We start from the raw sequence: 20,637 nt of genomic DNA on the forward strand, positions 1-20,637 counted from the left end.
CAACACTGGTAACGGTGCTCTGTCTGTACGTGTGTCATAAATGCCCGACTAGTAATGCTATTAATCTCAAACGTTGGTTCCTGGTTCCGGAATACAAATGTTTTGCAACGAAGAATACATTCCATATCTGAGGTTTTAATGGAACATTTATTTTAATCAGTGGTGGAATAATTACTCAAATGTCAATTACTCTAAAGTGTACTTGCTTATTTAGGCCTGTTTCCAAAGTATTATTATACTTTTTTTTAAACCAGTGGTTCTCAAATATTTGCATGAACAAGTTTTGTGCCAGGGAGCATTTGTGTTGTTATAATGTTTAAAGAAATATATATGTATATATATATATATATATATATATATATTCCACATTTTATTGCAATATTTTTTTTAAACAGCCGATCTACAAGCTCACAACGCGTTGCGGTTTGAAGACTTGAAGTGCTCATTAGGCTAATATAAGCTGCTTCTTTTGAGCTTGTTTTCCTAGACCTGGTTGCTTATTTCTCTCGCAGAACCTGGCAACACTGGTTGAAGAGCTGACGAACGCCATCTTGAGTCGTGTTGTTGTGTTGTTGTTACATTACAGCTGATGGTGGAGGTGGTGGGCTGATACCATAATAGAGTTATCATACATAGTTGATACACAGCGGACAGAAACATGGGAAGAAAGAAGAAAAAGCAGATGAAGCCTTGGTGCTGGTATCCTTTACATTCACCACTGGGAACAGGGTTTTAATCAGCAAGTCAACGTGCTTTGCTCTGTGTGATAGATTTTAGGCAGCAGCCACCCTACGTTTAGCTTAGCTATGGTTGGTAACAGGATAGGTGGGCAGTGGGCACCTCGGTGTTAAATGGGCTATTTATATATTTTAAAAAAAAGTATATTTGGAAATAGACATGGTTCACATGACGCTTCATGTTTCAGGGCTAATTTGGAAAATGTTTTAAGTGAAGTAACGTATACATCAGTGGTTTTCAACCTTTTTCGTGTCAAGGACCCCCACAAATTGACACATATTAGCCCACGGACCCCCCATTTGAAAAGATATGCCAGGGACTCAACCATTTTGATTTCTTGGGGGTCTTAATCTACACTGCATCATCATCATTAGTGTTCATTTAACTCTGAGAGTGTACAAATGGAACCAAATCCATTTGTACACTCTCAGAGTTACAGACACATAAGGGTCCATTTGGTTCCCAACTATTAATTAGGCTGGGGACCCCCTGGAACCCCCTCAAGGACCACTGGTTGAGAACCACTGGTATACATGATTAGAACATTCTTAAACATTCGACAACGAAGAATTAAGGTCTAATATTTCTACAATTGTTACAAATTGCTACAAAACCTGTATATCCAGTCATTTTTGGGGCACAAACAAGAAGTTGAAGGATACAATGAAGTCTGATAATGATGCACCGTGCATGTTCACCTCATCTATACTTTACATTACTTAATAGCATTTCCCAATTATTTAATTTCTTTAACATTTATTGGAGCAAATAGCCAATTTAACACCGAAGTGCCCACTCTTCCTTGGTGCCCACTTATCCTGTGTTTAGCTTAGCTATGGTTAGTCAAGTGTAGTAGCTAGCCTGATGTGAGCTTGTGTCTGCAGTGTGACTGGAGGCTGGGGTATCGATCTCCTAAGTGGTCCAGAGGGCCGATATTGGGTCATTACGCCCAGATGTTGTGCACTGTGGGTAGGGTATTGGGTAGCTCTGGTCCATTTAACCTAGACAGTGGAGTTCCTCTTCCCTTAACTCCACTGTCTAGGCCAGGGGTCTTCAACGTTTTCAGGCCAAGGACCCCCTAGCTGAGAGAGAGATGAAGCAGGGACCCCCTACTCTATATTGTATAAAATTGTGTTTGAGATGAAAGCCTTTTTTTTAACTTAGTCTGCTATTTTTTCCCTCTACACCTATGCCTCTTTGCCAAAAATAGCCGATCTACAAGCTCACAACGCCTCGCGCTGCGAGGCGTTGTGAGCTTGTAGATCTGCTATTTTTTGGCTAAAGTTCTCCTCAGAAAAGGGATGCTAGGGTTGAAGTGGTTAATGTAAAAGGAAAAAATCCTATCATACAAAGATTTGGCGGACCCCCTGTAGTAACTCTGAGGACCCCCTAGGGGTCCCGGACCCCCTGTTGAAGACCCCGGGTCTAAGCTAAATGGACCAGAGCTAGGTATTGGGTAAAGCAAAGAAAGCTTGAATTTGCCTCTTCTTTCAGTAGATGATTCCTTGAGTTAGATGATTATGAAAAAAAACTAGAGAGATGTTTCGGGAAAGAAGCTTTTGTTGTAGCACATTTTATTTGTCAAGCTTGGGAGAGAAGACAGAACACTATAATTCTGAGCTGTAATGGAATGTATTATGTGAATATAGACATATATAAACATATATATATATATATATTATATATATATATATATATATATATATATATATATATATATATATATATATATATATATATATATATATGTATATATATATATATATATATATGTGTTGTAAGCGTAAAATGGTGTCTTATAAACCCATGAGGGTTGGGCACTTTGTGTGCTGGACACGAAAATAAAATAATCAATCAAAATCCATCAGCCAGAATGAAATAGTCTATAACTGACTATTTTTTATTTTGTAATAAATAAATAAATGAATAAATAAACACAAAGAAAAGATATAAAAAAAAAGCTATTTTTGTGTGATAGTGTCTTGTTTTGATAAACAGTTATTTTTTATTTTTGTATTTTATTATTAATAAACAGTATTGTTCCTAAACTATGATATCAGGTATTGCAACAGGGATTTTGACGACGAAAAGATTCTCATACAGCATCAGAAAGCCAAACACTTCAAATGTCATATCTGTCACAAGAAACTGTATACTGGGCCTGGTTTGGCAATCCACTGTATGCAGGTGAGTCCATTTGAGACCATAAATGATGTCTTCAGACCAGAACGTTTCGCTTCTTTTAAAACACTGAATGGGCCAAAAATTCATTTCTGATCTTGTGCTACATTATGAACCTGTCATCTGGGACAGGTCAGCTTTATTATGTCCTGAGTAAAAGAAAAAATAAATAAAAAGAAGCAGCATCCAGTTTGTATGCAACAAATATACAATACAAGAGCTGTAGCAGACCGGCAATTTTCTGGGAGGCTGTTCTAGATATCAAAGCTGAAGTCTTTTCTGTCTGCTGCTGCCTTTCATTGAGGTTTTTAATTGTGCTGCACTGTAATGTTGTTCTGTTGTTTTTCAGTTTGAACCTATTCTTAGATTTTCTTCTTCTTTCTTTTAACTCTTTAATAACTATGTTATGTTTAATTGTTTTCAAACAGCATTTTATAATGTGTCTTAATGCTCTTTGAAATTAGCTGTACTGTACACTAAACACATCCACCCGATCCCACTATTTATTTTTAGGTTCATAAAGAGACCATTGATGGAGTCCCCAATGCAATACCTGGGAGAACAGACATTGAATTGGAAATCTATGGCATGGAAGGGATTCCAGAGAAAGACATGGAAGAAAGAAGAAGAGTACTTGAACAGAAAACCCAAGGTATTAACAATGACAGTAAAATGTCCAATCAACACAATCAACAATGTCATATGTTTATTCTTACTTGTGAACACACTGGTCTTTGGTTGGTTGGTTAGTTGGTTGGTTGGTTCACTTGGTTGATTACATTTTATTGATCATATAATTATATTTCATGGATATTATAAAGTTAACGTCCATTCTATCCCATAAACACAATTAGTCCAAAGACAACAGTCAAATGAAAAACATTAAAACAATCGTAGTATGTTTTTTCTTAAAAGGCTTTTTGGCCTTTATTTATAGATTACAGTTGAGACAGACAGGAAACAGGGGGAGAGACATGCAGCAAAGATCGTCGGGAACAGGACTCGAACCCGCGATGATTAAATGTCAGTTTACATTGGAGCCCCAGCATGTTTTAATCACAATCAATATGCCATTCCGTTCATTCAATACCAGAGTCCCAGAAGAAGAAGCAGAACCAGGACGACTCTGACGACTATGATGAGGATGATGAGCCTGGTCCCTCCTTCCAGCAGCCTGCTGCTGCCCAGCCCCAGGTGGGCTTCAACCCTCCCATGACCCAGCCTGGCATGCCCCCTGGGGCTGGAGCACCGGGGATGCCACCAGGCACCTACTCAGGTCAGTGGCACTGATGGGTTTGCTTCCAACCAAAAGTATACCTATCAGGATAGTCTTTACCTAAATCTAATCAAATTCTTCAGTTGAGTTATGTACTCGATAGCCAATGATGCGTTCTGGTTTGGGCAAGTAATGCCACCCAAAAGGTGTTGTTTTTTAATCTAGCATGCTCGTTCTGTCCAATCAAAATGGTTAGCAACAGATAATGTGACACAGATGTGTTCCCGCCTTGAAAGGTATAACAACGTATAGATGTTCCTTCACATCTGCCAGTAACTTCAAATAATTTGATCCACAAAGTGCATTTACAAGCTGCTTTGACTGTTGGTGTTCATCCTACTATAATTCTAGTAACCTCTGTCCGTCTGTAGTGGTGAGTGAGTGAGTGAGTGAGTAGGTGAAGCTACCCGGTTCTCCTCAGTGGCTGGACCAATTGCTCTGATTTTGCACACAGCCATTGACCATTACCATCTGAACTTAACTGTGAAGCACGTTTTTCAATTTCATCAAATCTCAGCTTCTTATTAGCGTTTTTGTGTCAAACACTGTCGCCATGGTTACGGGGCTGCCCAGCTATGGGACGAACTGCCTCCCGGGTTGCCAGATCATGTGCGCATATCCCCCCACGGATGCGTCGACCGGGTATGGTCTAGTTAGAATAAATGACTTAACTTTCTTAGACTATTATTTTGAGGTTGAAATCATTCACTCATGTCATGTGTGTGCAATACCTTTATGATCCCTGTGTATCTCTTTGTGAGATCTTTCTTTTATCTCGTTATGTAGGAATGCCACCAATGATGCCAGGCGTGCCACCTATGATGCCTGGGATGCCCCCTGGAATGCCAGGAATGCCACCAGGGTGAGGGATTTGTAGTTCCTCTTGTCTTATTGGTCATTAGTCACTATTGTGTCTCGTCTATGAAGATGTATTCATCTTTCTCTGTATTTAGTATGATGCCAATGGGTGGAATGATGCCTCCAGGGCCAGGGATGCCCCCCATGATGCCAGGCATGCCACCAGGTACAGATACACACCGCAAACCATCGTAAAGCACACACGGATGTCTAAATCCCTCAGATATAGAAGTGTTCAAAGTCAGTTCTTTTTTGTTTTTTGGTACATCTGTTTTGGTGCGTCTTTGTTGTGTGACATAAGCTAATTTTCATTGGTGTAAAGTAACTTAAGTAAAGTAACTAAGTACATTTACTCAAGTACTGTACTTAAAGGTAGGGTAAGTGATATTTTTTGGCTAAAACAAAAAGTATTTTGTTAAAAGGTTAAAGCACTATATTCTGATAGTAATCATTGCTATAGAGCATAGATATTCAACTGGCGGCCCGCGGGCCACGTGCGGCCCGCGAGGAGCTTCCTTGTGGCCCCTGGCCATATTCCAAAAAAAAAAAAAAAACTTTTAACTTTGATTTATGTTATCAAAGTTTAAACAGTACAAATTATTTATCCTTCATTAGTTCTTGAAAGGCCATCTTTCATTGGAACTTAACTTAGAACCTTAAATAGAACCGAATTAGACCGAATTAGACCCGAAAAAAGGTTGATTTATATTGGTCAAATAGAACCGAATTAGACCCGAATTAGACCCGAATTAGACCCGAAAAATTTCGCGCACGCGCGCAAATTGTGTGGCCCCCAACTCCAAATTATTTTACAGTTGTGGCCCCCTGCCTAATCTAGTTGAATACCCCTGCTATAGAGTGTTTGTTCAGTAACAGGAGTCTCCCTGTCTCTCCAGCTCTTTAATAAACAGAAAATACATTTTTCGGTAGGTGTCAAAATCTCAGCCAATCAGGAGAAAGTACCCATTTTTAAGCTTAATTTGTATAGTGTTCCAGTTCCAATTTTGTCTGCTCATTTCTTAGTGTCATCACTTCCAATTGCACTTGTTTAATCTGAATCCTGATTGAGTTCTCTGTCCTGGTTGGATAAAATTGGAAATGAACTGAAACTGAAACGAAAATGCATTTTCTGTTTAATAAAGAGGTGGAGAGACAAGGGACTCCTAATACTGAACAAACACTCTATAGCAATGAGTACAATCAGAATATAGAGCTATTTAATACTTATTTTAACCAAAGCAAATCACTTACCCTACCTTTAAGTACAATTTTGAGGTATTTTTACTTAACTGGAGTATTTCCAGTTTTCAGTACTTTTACTTCTACTCCACTACAGAGGAAAATATTGTACTTTTACTCCACTACAATTATTTGAAAACTTTATTTACTAGTTACTTAGTAGATTTTGATTATTATTACAAAACATGCATTAACCACTTCAACCCTATATACATTTCAGCCATTTGACAATAGCCGATCTACAAGCTCACAATGCGTCGCATTGTGAGCTTGTTGATCTGCTATGTTCAAAAGATTGTTATACATTTTATACATTCGAAAACTTGTGAAATGGGACATTCTGCATAATGAGTACTTTCTACTTTTGTACATTTTGATACCAATACTTTTGTACTTCTGGAATTTTGAATTCCAGCCTTTTACTTTACAGGGTAACAGGGTGTTTCTACATTGCAGTATTGATACTTTTACTTAAAAATTGAATACTTTTTCCACCACTGCTAATAAGTCCTGCCGTCCCGTCTTCACAGGCATGCCACCACCGGTGGGGCACCGTCCAGGTCTGGGCCACATGGCTCAGGGCCCGCCTGCGGCAGGACCAAGCATGCTGATTAGACCCACTATGCCCGCAGCCGCTGCCCCCTCAACCCAGCCTGCCGTCCCTAAGCCTCTTTTCCCCAGTGCTGGACAGGTAACCTTTCGGCTCCCCGAAAGTATATCTCAGCTCCCCCCTAATCTCCAGCATTCTGACAGGATATATATCTCCTTAACAAAAAAATCCCTACTGCTTTAATCTACATACTGTTAGATATAATAGGCTGATTTGAAAAGGGAACAAAACAGCACCACTTAATCTAGTGACATTTTGTTATCACTGCAGGATATTTCACTATTCCTATTCTTCACTCTTTTCCTGTGCCACAGATCGGAGGTCGGGTTGCGAGCACGAGTACGAGTGCAGGCTCGTCGAGTGCGGACTCTCAGTCCACCTCCTCTAATGCTCTGTTCCCTAGCACGCCACAAGTATGACACTGTCTGCCTGCCCCACTCTGACAAACTACAGCTTTACAATGGGCATGCACCCAATTGTATATAGTTTGCTTATCGATAAGTAGGGCAGATTGAATTTTTTTTCTTTTTTTATGTGTGAAGCTTTTTTTTGTTTAATGAAAATATGATGTATATGTTTTGGGTTAATTTATTTGCAGAGAATTATTCTTCTCCAAAACCTTGTGTGACTGAGGGATGCTGTCCACATTGCTTTTGTTTGTTTGATTTTTGCAGTAGTGGCCTGCAAAGGGTTTCATGATTCGACTATATGCCATTGTTTGCTTTTTCCTTTTATTACAAATCTGCACTTTATTGAACCCCACATGCCCTTGATAAATATCCGCTATCGCCTTTTGAGCAAGTTTGGTGAATAGTTTTGTTGCCATTTTGTCACATATTAAGTGTCTTGTGCAGATTTGTAAAGTGTACAAGTGCATTTCTCAATCGGTACAGGACAGCAAAGCATGCTTTTTCAGAGTTTTTTTGCAGACTTGGAGTGTGTATGACATGATCATCATACTTTCTAAAGTTGCTCACTATGTGTGTGATAAACATACTTTAGCTGTATTATTAACAATATGGTGTTGACAATTGGCATCGCTATCACACAGTCATGGGAGTAACCTTAAAGTATGATTATTCTTTTTTTGACAAATGTTTTACTCTTCCTGTAAATGCTGTCTTTTAACCGTTCCTTCTTTCGTTTATATTTTTTCTCCCTCAACCCAGAGCCAACAGGCAGTGTCAGGGTCACTACACCCCACCCCCTCCACAACCTCTGACCCCTCCAAGCCCACATTCCCAGCGTACACCCAGGCTACTGCCTCAGTGGCCAGCCCCAGCACTGGCAGCAGCACAGTTTCCAAGCCTCCCTCTACTGTCACCAGTAAGCCTGCAACACTCACCACCACCAGTGCAACCAGTAAGTTGATCCACCCTGATGAGGATATCTCACTGGTAAGTGGCGCTGCCGTTACGGTCTCCTTTTTTAGCTGTTTATTTTTCGTACAGTAAGTGGCTAACAATATGTGTGCATCCATAAGATAGTCTGTAACAGTCAGTAATGTTCAGTTAAATCAAGTTCAAAGTAGAATTGTATGGCTGTTCGATTACATTACATGATGCATTCAGCAAGTTCTTTCCTGACTCAAACTGAATTGACTTTTTTTTGTTTGTCACCCTGTTTACATTATGTCAGTGCCTAATCAGTTCTCGTCTTTGCTGTGTTTGTGTGTTTGTGTGTGTGCTGTAGGAAGAGTTGCGGGCTCAGTTGCCTAGGTACCAGCGTAACCTCTCCCGCCAAGGCCAACCCACTGCTGCTGCACCACCAGTGGGCATGATGACCCCTCAGCAGCCTGGCTTGAGGCATCCAATACCTGGTATGGAAGGTATCCTGGCCAGTATTAGTTATTTGAAGGACACTTCTTAATTCAGTGGATGGATAACGGAGAAAGGAGTGAACAAGGAAGTATCTTAGCAGAGAAAACAAGTATCACTTGGATTGCTATTAATTTAATGTTGTGATAATTGTTTGTGTCTGTTTGTTATTGGTATGGTGTGTTTTAAACACTAAAAAGTTTCATTTGACTTAACTAGCAGATTGTATTTTATAGATTCACAATGCAGTGATTCAGTTCAGATTTATGAAACATCAACATGTAAAGAGATTACTTTTTTAAAATAAATAGTTAGAAATGGGACAGATCTAGTTTCAGGGTGGTAACTGGCACACTCGGCCGACAGCTACTACATTGAAATGACCCATCACTACAGAGATTCCCAATTATTACGGGCAGAAACAATCCCTGCTGATGTGGCCCACTTTATTACTCTCATAGTGCCCGCCAGCTGCAACAGTTCTGCTGCTTTGTTTTTAACTTGCAAACCCATCAACTGTGCTGCCAAAATAAACACAAAAGTTTTTAAGTTGCCACCCTTAAACTAGAGGCATTAATCTTTTAATACTCTAGATCTGATTATGATTATGTTTTAATCACTATAACAGTCATCTAATCCTTGTGTTGCCTCAGGTCAGTATGGCGGTCCGCCCCAGGGGATGCCAGGCTACATGCCAGGAGGTATGCCTCCGTACGGACAAGGTCCCCCAATGGTTCCCCCAGGGTACCAAGGGGCGCCCCCACGGCCACCCATGGGCATGCGACCCCCTGTCATGTCTCCAGGAGGCCGCTACTGAAGCCTGGCCCACTGTCTTCTATAGGTTTGGACACTCAACCCTTTTCTAATGTCCTCAACTTATAGTAGACAAGCCAGTATTGTAACATAGAACAATGTACTGTACATTGTACTTGTCGCTATGAGGAAGAGACACTGAATAAACAGCAAACGGAAGTGATCTATAAAGGCATCACACAGCGCATGGGGAAAAAGTATTTACACTGTACCTAATCAAGCCTATGAACTGTTGTTGTAAACCGTCCTTGTCCTGTGGCTGTTTTTTTTTGTCCTTCTCATGTTTCATTTAGGTGTGTAGAAGTGTAATAGATATGGTTCGTAGTGTTGTGAAGGCGCTGGAGTTACATGAGCTGTACCCACCTTTTACCAAGGCAAGTTTTCATACTACATTATCGTTCTAAAGAAAAGCAGTGAGGCCTTCACAGCACATTTAGGTGCTGTTGGACTTCGCGTCCCCAACTTTGTTTGGTGAGGGCTTCAGATTGTTGTATTCACTGTTTTTGTAATGCTGTGCTCACTGGCATTTTCTTTAGGCTACACTACTCTCAATGCTAAGTCTATGAATCACACACAGTTACCACATGGATTGGTTCATGCAATGTTGTAAAACTGTATTGTAATAAAACATCCTGAAACCCTAAGACTCTTCTTTACGGGAATTTAGCGGGGAAAGACGCATCACAGCAGGTTTGTACTCCAGTCATGCGCTGCAGGCTACATGACTGGTGGTCATGCGTTTTCAAAATGATTTTGTTCTGTTCAGAATCCAGAAGGTCAAGTTGTGTCTGTTTATATTCTCTTTAATTAACTTGTGTAAAAATGGCATTCAAATCTTGGTCTGTAACTTTTGTTTGTATTTTGCTTTTGATTACATGCATGACATAAATGAATTGCTTTATTGTATTAAATGTTTTAATTAACCACTTTAGCCCTATATTATTCGTATTACGAATAGCGAAAATAGCAACTCTGTGTGCTTATAGATCTGCCATTTTTGAAAGTGTTTGAATTTTAGTTTTTTGGGGAAATTAAACATCACAACATCTAAACATTTTTCCCCCCACCTATATTGACATTCCCAAAATTGGGACGCCGGGCTGAAAGTGGTTAATTAATGGTCTTGAATGTATGCTATCTGAACTGTAGTGTATTGGCCTTTGACAAAGTCAGTGCATTGTATGCGTAGCTTCAGTACTGTTAGGGTGGCTGTGGTGCTAAAACCCAGATTTCTCTTCTCCCTGTAGCGATGCCATGGGGGACTGGCTGAGGCCCTGTCTCAGTGTAGCCCTGTGTATCAGCCTGAGGCAAGTCTCTCACATTTTTCTGTCTTATCATTCATTGCCAGGGGCCCTCACAGCGTACATGCTGTTGGATGTCAACGTCCCCAAACTTGCAGCAAGTTTGGTGAAGGCCCTTGTTTGTTTTTGATGCGTTTAGGTACCATTTTCTTCAGGCATGTTAGCTTATGTAAGATCTACTTCTACCTGTGATGCTTCTATATGACATTGAACAAATTCTGTGATGGATAGCACGATGGAGCTATATTTAATCTGTACTTAGAATAACGATTTCATACATTTTAGACATTAAACAAGCCTATAGTCACTTCAATTTGGAACTTGTAATATTCTTTCACATTTCACATAATTGCCACATTCAGCTCAATCTCAAAAGGCTGTCACCTACAGCCAGGAATGCATTCAATGTTTTCTTGGTTTTTGGTGCAAAATGAGACTCTTGCAAAATGGTTTCTGCCACTTAATCCTGTTTGTTTCATCAGCTTTCCTCACTTGATCATTTGACTTTTACTACTTAAATGAAGGAGAAACCCTGCCAGTAACAGGTTAGTTACAGCTGTAAGTACCACTGCTAGAAATTCCCTAGATATGTCTTTGGTTTTGTTTTGTTTTTATTGTGTGTGTGTGTGTGTGTGTGTGCACACGAGATCTTATGCAACAATCCCGTAGTGGGTTGTTGTGAAAAAAAGTGTTTGATCTTTGGGGGGATAAGGGTCGCCTGGTGCCATTATTTTGTTTACATACATTGACAATGTAAGAGTAACCAAGCCATTCAGTGCTTAGGATTAATATTACAGGCAGACTCTTCATTGGTAAGTACTGGCTTTGTATCAGCTTAGTCTCAAATATTCCATACCTTATTTTCCAATCTGTAATGAATTAACTTCTCTGTATAACAAATGTCAAACCAATATTATTATACTATTGTCGGATGCCGTTAACCTTGGTTATGTCATATGAAAATGCCACTATCATGACATTAACATTGTATATTTCTTGTAATCATTTCATATTCTGTCTCAGGACATGACTGGTCTGGTAAAAATCAAGGAAAAGCATAAGAGATATGGAATTTGCACTACAGGTTTAGGTTAACCCATTAAAACCGGGAAAGCATCCGTGTCATTATAGATTTTTACGTTGGCTATTCAAGAATAGCAGATATACAAGCTCACAGCGCGCTGCGAGCTTGTACATCTGCATTTTTGAAAGATCTTCAAAGTGTTACTACTGATTTAGAAGGCATTTGTAGAATCGGCCTCAGGTCTTAATGGGTTAAAGAACAGTGAGTTGATTTGAGGATTACTGCTTAAACTTGTTCTCCATTGGATGATGTTGGTGATGTACGCCACCAGGTCTGGATACTCACTGTATTCTATTAATAAACCACAAACTGTATATAAACTCTGGTTTGACTTTGTGTTATATTGCTCACCACATTGTATAACTTATTGTGAATGTATTGGAAGGCAACATTTATAGATCGAAAACAATCACGTAGAATGTGTATAATAACATTGTTATGACATAAAAGACTGTTAAATGCCTTTTTTTTGTATGGTGCTATGTCATGACTAACATTTCGATGCCAGGGGCATCTTCATCAGAGCCTACAGTATACAGTAGCATCTAAAAGTTAGTCATGATATAGCACCTTACAAATAAAAAGGGCATTTAACAGTCCATGATGCTCCAGCGCCTACAGTGTCTATTGATGTGTCCTGCTACTGAGATGCACTGGACCTTCCGTTTATAGTTTGATATGTGGTGGAACTCCTGTTCTGAATAAGTACAGATTCAATGCTCAGTTGTCTCCTAAATGATGATTTAAACAAGAAAAAATGGCAAGCGAGCAGGATTTGGGGGTCTGTATTAACAGTCCGTTCTATCTTCGAATAGGTCACATAATTATCATATATTGCCTTCTATATTTTGAAAACTTTGTGTGCAGTCTTGTGGGTATTTTTTTTCTTCCTTAATGTATACCTATACCACAAAACAGTTTCAGCATTGCTTTAAACATTCTTAATTCCATTCCACACTGTAAGCACAAAGAAAGGGAAAAAAAGCTCAGTAGTCTTAATTTCAGAGTTAAAAATATACATCTAAAGAAATTATCCTGATGATAATTCACTCACTACATTAAATATTTTGGGTAATAAAAGTATGAATACAGTACATATCTATAAAGTTTACCTGCCTTTTAAATGGACCCTTTCACAGAAGTGTCATTGCAGAATAAAGACCGCTGATCTGCAGGCTCAGCTAATAAAATGAATTGTGGTTTTGCTTGATTTAGGACGTGTACCAGTTGGCAAGCATTGACAGTCTATGAATTGAATACCAAGGCCCTCATTGGAAACAAGTCCGCAAGGACTTTTATGAACGGACCTGTTAGACAAAGTATTTTAAATGTAAATGTGTTGTTTTACATTCTTTTGCCTAATAAAATATTCAATCAATCAAAAAGACAATACCAGGGACGGATTAAGATTCAAGATTCAGGATTAAGACAACCATGGCTACTTAGGAGACCATTTGTAGGATTTGTGTACCACTTCGCCTCCAGTGGCTCCAATGGAGAATGCGTATCTTGCTAAATTAACAATCTTTGATAGTACCAAGGCATACACTTCCGGGCTCCTCACTGGGCGTGGTCAGCCCACGTGACATGTATACAGAAAGTGACTCCAAGTGGGGGTGTCTTGCTTTCATCAATAGTCTTTTGTCCGGGTCTGTTAAGCTTAAGCTAAGCTAGCTAGTGGTTCACTTCACTCAGACTCTACTGGCCGTTTTACTACCTTCTCCCTGGACAAGTTAGTGGACAAACTCAAGGATGCAGCGAGGAGAAAAAGCGGCATCCAACGCCGCCGCCGCCGCCACCGCAGCAGCGCCTGAAAAGTATGAATGATTTTACCATCGTTGTATTAATTCCATAACCTCAAATTCTATCCAAACAGTGAACATTAAACGCATGTCTGTGTGATCCTCCTATCTCTACAGGCCCGACCGGGAGGCCGCCATCATGTCCAAGTACTACGACGGGGTTGAATTCCCTTTCTGTGACGAGTTCTCCAAGTATGAGAAACTGGCTAAAATCGGCCAAGGAACGTTCGGGTAAGCGTTGGTGTAAATAGCACGTCTATTGCACTTCATGTGTGTGTGTGTGTGTGTGTGTGTACAGTTATTATGTCGGGGTTATATTTGTGCTATGCTGTTAGCACGTTTGCTATCGAGGGTAGTGTTGCCATATTCTGTGAGAGAAATAAGTAACCACGCTGAGGAAAACAAGCCCAAAAGAAGCAACTTAGGCCACAAACACTGTAAGTCTTAAACACACACACACACACACACACACACATCGGCTATTTGCAAAATGTCAGATCTACAAAGCTGCGACGCGTTGTGAGCTTGTAGATCTGTCATTTTCTCTTGCAATAAAATGTGGAATATTTTTTTTTTTTAAACATTCTAAAATCAATGCTCCCTGGCACAACATTTCCATGAAAATATTTGAGAACCACTGGTTTAGATAAGAGAAGTAAGCCTAAATAAGCAAGTCCACTTTAGAAACCAGCTAAAAACTACCAATATTTACATGCAACTTTACAGAAAGAAAAAAAAAGCCTGAAGTAGCTTATAATAACCCGACATGGCAACACGGATCGAGGGTAAACATGGCGTTTGTAGTGTAACGGACACTATGGAACGCGACAAAAACACGTCTTATCTGTCTTATTATTATCCTGTCAAAGCCTGGTTTATACTCGGTGCTCATTAAATAGCAGATCTACAAGCTCGCAACGCGTCACGAACTGTGAGCTTGTATATCTGCTATTTAAAGGCAACACCAGCGTGCAACTAAGTAGACATCAGGCTTAAAGTGTTTGAAAATCTAGCAGTTTGTTTTCCAGTTCAGGTTAAAAGGTGCTCAAAGTGAGTTAAAAGAACCAGTTAAAATAAGTGTCAAATAGCTCCATGTTCCCGGTGCAATACTTTCTGTATAGAGCAGGGGTCTTCAACGTTTTCAGGCCAAGGACCCCCTAGCTGAGAGAGAGATGAAGCAGGGACCCCCTCTATATTGTATGAAATTGTTTCAACTTTTTTTATTTACTTGGTCTGCATTTTTTCCCTCTACACCTATACTTCTTTGTCAAAAATAGCCGATCTACAAGCTCACAACGCCTCGCAGTGTGAGCTTGTAGATCTGCTATTTTTGGCTTAGGTTCTCCTCAGAAAAGAGATGCTAGGGTTCAAGTGGTTAAGGTAAAAAAAATATATATATCACATAGATATACCCCCTGTAGTAACTCTGAGGACCCCTAGGGGTCCCGGACCCCCTGTTGAAGACCCCTGGTATAGAGTGTTAGGAGTGTCTCCCATCTCTACTCTAATAACTGTTAAATGGCACCCATTGTAACATGGATACAAATGTGTGGCGAATCGCCACACATTTAGGGCTGTCCCCGCCACTGGCGATGTCAGTGTTATCCACCTGGAAATAAGTTCGTTGTTGGGGTGACTTTGTGATGATTTGGTCTTTGTGAGAACAATGTATATTTTATGCTTGGGTGTTGTGTATTATACTTAATTACATTGTGACCATTTTGACTTGTATGTGACAGACTTTTAATGAACATCTAGTGGGCACTACGACAAACACACCACATAAAGAATGTATAAAAGTTATATTTTGCAATAAGTTAACTCAATATTTGAATGAAACTGCCATGTAGAAATGATGAACAAAAGATCCCCATTGTAAGATTTGGTGTTTTTTTCTTCCACAGGGAAGTTTTCAAAGCAAAACACAGACAGACTGGCGAGAAAGTTGCACTGAAGAAAGTTTTGATGGAAAATGAGAAAGAAGGGGTAAGAGACAATCTTGCTTTGCCTTTCATCAATCCACAGCGAAGCATACAAGTTCACCAAATAAAACCCCAGAATTGATATTATGTATATATAATATATACGTATATTGTACAAGGCATTTAGGAAGCAAGACTTGCTTTTGTTGCTTAAAAGATCAATTAACTAAATTTCAATAGCACTGTTAAAATTGTGTTGCAAATCCTAAAGGTCCTTACACACCAGGGGCGATTTTTTTTTTTCATGCGAATAATGCTTTTTAAAAAACAACAACTTATAAAGTCAATGCAAGCTTCCACGGAGCGAAGAAGCGAAAACGTGTCTTTTATTTATTCGAAACAAGTCTGAATTTTGTGTATATTCGCTCCGGCGTGTAATGACCTTTACACTTTGATGAAATATCAGTAACATGAATGTTTTGTTTTTGCAACATCATTTACTGTACCGTACTGTAGGAAAACTGGGGGGGTTCTAAGACAGTAGCCAATACCATTAACCCTAATTTGAACAAGGAACATTCAGGGTAAAATATGCTGGAGCCTAACTTCTTTCCCAGTTTTAAATATTGAGGAGATAAAGCCTGGTAAAGAACTAGGCTCTAACCGGAACATGTCTAACTAGAAATCTCAGAAGTGCAGGTGTTGTCCATCTTACCAGAACTGCTTGTAGCCCTGTATTTCGGTTAGACATTTTTGACAGTAGTTATTGTCCAAGTTAGCTTGAGTCTGGGGATAGCTGTGGTTGGCATGATGTGTTCAGAACCACGTCTTTGTCACATGCATTGCTGACAATGGGCAAAAGTCATCTTACAGTGATGTTGAAGTGATGTTGAACTTGGGTAGTAGTAGTTTTTGGCACATATTCCCCGTCTTTGGTGAGATCTGCTAGATATATTTTATAAATTGTATAGCCAGTAGCCACCTAGCCATGATCTTTATCAGTTGTTCTGTGTTCCATGAGGAAGTAACTATTATGTCCACAATGCCCTGTATTTGTGTGCTGTAAGTCTGTTACCTAAATGCCTAAATTGTAACCTCCGCATGATCATTATCTTACACAAGTTGTGGTCACTTGTTCCACAGTTCCCCATCACCGCTTTGAGGGAGATAAAGATACTACAGCTGCTTAAACATGAGAATGTGGTTAATCTAATTGAGATCTGTCGAACCAAAGGTGAGTGTAAACAAACCTATCGGTATCACCTCTTAATCCTGAAACTAGTGATGGGCAGATTTTTATACATAATAGAAGGCTGAATCTGCACCCAGAATCACTGTTACCGTATAACAAGTTTAAGGCAAACTCTACAGTAAACTTGAATTGCAATTTTACTTTTAATCTATCGATTTGACCGTGCAATGAATTATTATCAGTTTATCAGATTGTTATCAGATATTGTTATAATCTAAATATTTTGCACACCTACACATTATTATAAATATTCAGCATGCCATTTAAAGTAGAGCTGTAATGATGCAGTTAATAGCTTTATTATTATTATTAGATTACACATTACATTATTAATTTTATGTATTTTTCAAAGATAATTTGATGGAAACTGAATGTATTTGACTGTATATGACAGTTATATAATTCATTGTCCATCAAAGTAGCTTATGGCTACAATCTTCTCACCAATATGTTTAAAGGAAATATTTGAGACTATATTCATTAATTTATTGTCTTTTTCCCAGCTACTCAGTTCAACCGCTACAAAGGCAGCATCTACCTGGTGTTTGATTTCTGCGAACATGACCTGGCAGGTCTTTTAAGTAATGCCAATGTTAAATTCACCTTGGCTGAGATCAAGAAGGTCATGCAGATGCTACTCAATGGCCTGTACTATATCCACAGAAACAAGGTGAGTTTTGGCTCTGGCTGGCTGAGTGTTATAAAACTGTTGACCAAAGGAAAGTGTAACAGGCGAGTGATTGACTGTAGTTTTTTTACTTGCAGGCGCATGGTTATGCGCACCTGAATGCAAAAGTACTGCCAGGTTGGATGTTATAGATAGAGCCTCTACTTCTCTGCCCAATTACACTGATGTAAAGTTTGTTATGTTTTTCTGTTGCCGTCTTCTCTTTTCATTCTTGATAATAATGCACTCAGGGATTTATTAGACAAGGCAGTTTTGGTAGGTAGTGTACATTTGTAATTAACCCATTAAGACCGGGGACGCATCTGCGTCTTATTTTAAGATTTCTCTGGGCTATTCAAAAATAGCAGATCTACAAGCTCATAGCGCGGCACTTGTAGATCTGCTATTTTTGAAAAGCCTTGAAAAAATATTTTCCAGATTTTTTTTCAAAACTGTTGAGATTTAGATTTTTTTAAAGAATGGCCTCAGGTCTTAATGGGTTAAAAACAAACATAACATGGGTTGCCAGTGTTCGGGAGGGGGAAGCCGGGCAGGGAGGGTGATCTTGGTTGCTGCACTACTCTAATGGCCTGGGTGGTGTCTTATAAGCAGGGGGTGTTGAACAGGATGACTAGACTAGAGGCAGTACAACAGCAGTGGCAAATCAGAAATGTGTGGGGAAGGTTAATTGGCATTACGACTGAATTGGAAGAAAAAAGGGGTAACAATAATTTGCTACCTAAAAATATATATAAAAATGATAAATACGATTACATTGTTTGACCATTAATCATCTGACAGCTTGCCTTAGACTGGTAGGACTATAGAACTGTCAGTTCTAAAGGTTGTTGTTATTTTTTTCTCGCAACAGAAGTTAACTTAAATCGTTTGGGTTTTGGCAGAATGCAACTTCTGACCTAAACAACTGCTTAAGCTAAAATATAACGGAACATTATTGCTGACAGTGTCCACTGTCTAAACAATACTGACTCATTAATGTATTGTTGCCAATGTCCTGATTCAGATCCTCCACAGAGACATGAAGGCAGCCAATGTGCTCATCACCAGAGACGGGGTTTTGAAGTTGGCAGACTTTGGCTTAGCGAGGGCCTTTAGTCTGGCCAAAAACAGCCAGGGTAATCGATACACCAACCGCGTGGTCACCCTGTGGTACAGACCCCCAGAACTGCTACTAGGTAAGAGACATTTCCCCCCTGCAGTGTCGATAGATATGTGGCTGGTTTTTACTAACTGGGACAGGAAAATGGTCATGAAATGCAGCACTATTAATGTGAACCTTTTAGAACGTATTAACCACTTATGCCCAAAATAGGGACGCCAGTCTTAATGTGGTTTAAGGGTCTTTGATGCAGTTGTTCAGCTAAGGTTAAATTTGTGCTGTCAACTAGTGCTATAGTTTTTGTAAATATTTGCTATTTATTTTTACATTTTATTTTTGTCCTGGTAGGCGAGAGAGACTATGGGCCACCTATTGACCTGTGGGGTGCAGGCTGCATTATGGCTGAAATGTGGACCAGGAGTCCCATCATGCAGGGGAACACAGAGCAACACCAGCTGACTCTTATAAGCCAGCTTTGTGGTTCCATCACTGCTGAGGTAAGATGCACACAGGGCGGGGACGATGACTATAGTATGTATATAAAGTTTGAGTTTAGTTTATAAAATAGATTAGATTTTCTTTGTCACTCAATTTCAGGACTGCTGTAACTTCTGGTTTTGTAAATATTGTCTGTTAAAGCAAACATGGAGATATTTCGCCACTTTCTCAATTTCCCAGCTTCAAATTAGAATATAGTAAAACAAAATGGAATAGAATACTACTTTATGAATGAGAAGAGAGTAAAATGGAGTAGAATAATGTACATTCTTGTAATCCTGCTGTAAATGCGAACTTAATTTATTCAATTATTTAATTTTAGGTGTGGCCTGGCGTGGACAAGAAATATGAGCTGTACCAGAAAATGGAACTACCCAAAGGGCAGAAGAGGAAAGTCAAAGATCGGCTCAAAGCCTACGTCAAGGACCCATATGCTCTGGATCTAATAGACAAACTCCTGGTTCTAGACCCGGCCCAGCGGACAGACAGTGACGATGCACTCAACCACGACTTCTTCTGGTCTGACCCCATGCCGTCTGACTTGAAGAACATGCTCTCCACCCACAATACCTCCATGTTTGAATATTTGGCCCCGCCTAGACGGAGGGGCCACATGCCCCAGCAGCAGCCCAATCAGAACAGAAACCCAGCAACCACAAGCCAGACTGAATTTGATCGTGTGTTCTAAGGAATGGTGAGGAAAAGCTACAGACTAGAGGGTTGGATGGTTGGACCTTTGTTCAGCTGCAAGCAGCTGACTGTTATCGTGTAGTTGCATGGGACACCGCTGCGCAACTAAGTAGAAATTAAGCTTACTGTTGAGGAGTGCTATGGAATTGAATCCAGTCTGAGGTTGTGCAAACTACTAGGGCATTCCTGTCTCCTGTGTTGTTCAGTGCCTTGACCAGGCTCTTTGGGTTTCTGCACAATCTAGAGAATTATTCTTTGCAAGCAACCACCAATGTATTTAATGTTTTTTTTTACAGGATTTGGAAGGGATATCAAGACTTAGAAAGTCTACTGGAATCCCTTATTTCTTTTGTTAAATTTCATGCTGCTTTCGTACCATGATGGTGATTTATTTTTATTTGTATGCCACACACAATAGACTAGTTAAAAATAAAGCTGTGGTGTCAGAGATGTGGTCTTGGGGCAATATGTTTTTAACATATCGTTGATGTCAGGCGTGAAACCTTGTACAGTATGTAAAAGTTGAAATATGGAGATATGTTTCTACCCGACAGCAATGATATATTAACTTTTTTGACATATGTATTTGTTTTACAGACATTTTTTTTACACTATTCATAAAAGAAATATTGTTTATACTGACTACTTGGTCTGATTAGCCCAACCTTGCTATGCAAACCCAAGAGGCTTAAATAAATGTGTTCATAGTAGTTCTACTACTGCAACATGAATATTATTTTTGAATGTAGTAGTTGGGGTTTCGTGCCAT

At 39.5% G+C, this 20,637-nt stretch overlaps 2 protein-coding genes across 3 annotated transcripts; both read left to right on the plus strand.

The window, feature by feature from the left end:
* Positions 1 to 563: 563 nt before the first annotated feature.
* On the plus strand, positions 564 to 12,307 carry znf207a (zinc finger protein 207, a). Of its 2 annotated transcripts, XM_084072325.1 has the most exons (11): positions 564 to 699; positions 2,799 to 2,925; positions 3,433 to 3,571; positions 4,013 to 4,195; positions 4,982 to 5,057; positions 5,149 to 5,219; positions 6,823 to 6,983; positions 7,217 to 7,315; positions 8,072 to 8,299; positions 8,595 to 8,721; positions 9,373 to 12,307. In XM_084072325.1, the coding sequence occupies exons 1-11, from the start codon at positions 659 to 661 to the stop codon at positions 9,534 to 9,536; spliced, it is 1,416 nt and encodes a 471-aa protein (XP_083928451.1). In that variant the 5' UTR covers positions 564 to 658; the 3' UTR covers positions 9,537 to 12,307. The 2 variants fall into 2 exon arrangements, with proteins under 2 accessions (XP_083928451.1, XP_083928452.1); XM_084072326.1 differs by lacking the exon at positions 7,217 to 7,315.
* A 1,268-nt stretch (positions 12,308 to 13,575) lies between these two features.
* Positions 13,576 to 20,593, plus strand: cdk9 (cyclin-dependent kinase 9 (CDC2-related kinase)). Its single transcript, XM_084072333.1, has 8 exons — positions 13,576 to 13,734; positions 13,837 to 13,950; positions 15,624 to 15,705; positions 16,785 to 16,875; positions 17,397 to 17,563; positions 18,585 to 18,756; positions 19,029 to 19,177; positions 19,501 to 20,593. Exons 1-8 carry the CDS (start codon positions 13,670 to 13,672, stop codon positions 19,864 to 19,866), a joined length of 1,206 nt encoding a protein of 401 aa, XP_083928459.1. The 5' UTR covers positions 13,576 to 13,669; the 3' UTR covers positions 19,867 to 20,593.
* Positions 20,594 to 20,637: the final 44 nt, after the last annotated feature.

Source organism: Gymnoscopelus microlampas, assembly GCF_963454915.1.
Source record: "Gymnoscopelus microlampas genome assembly, chromosome: 11".
In the NCBI taxonomy this organism is placed as follows: Eukaryota; Metazoa; Chordata; class Actinopteri; order Myctophiformes; family Myctophidae; genus Gymnoscopelus; species Gymnoscopelus microlampas.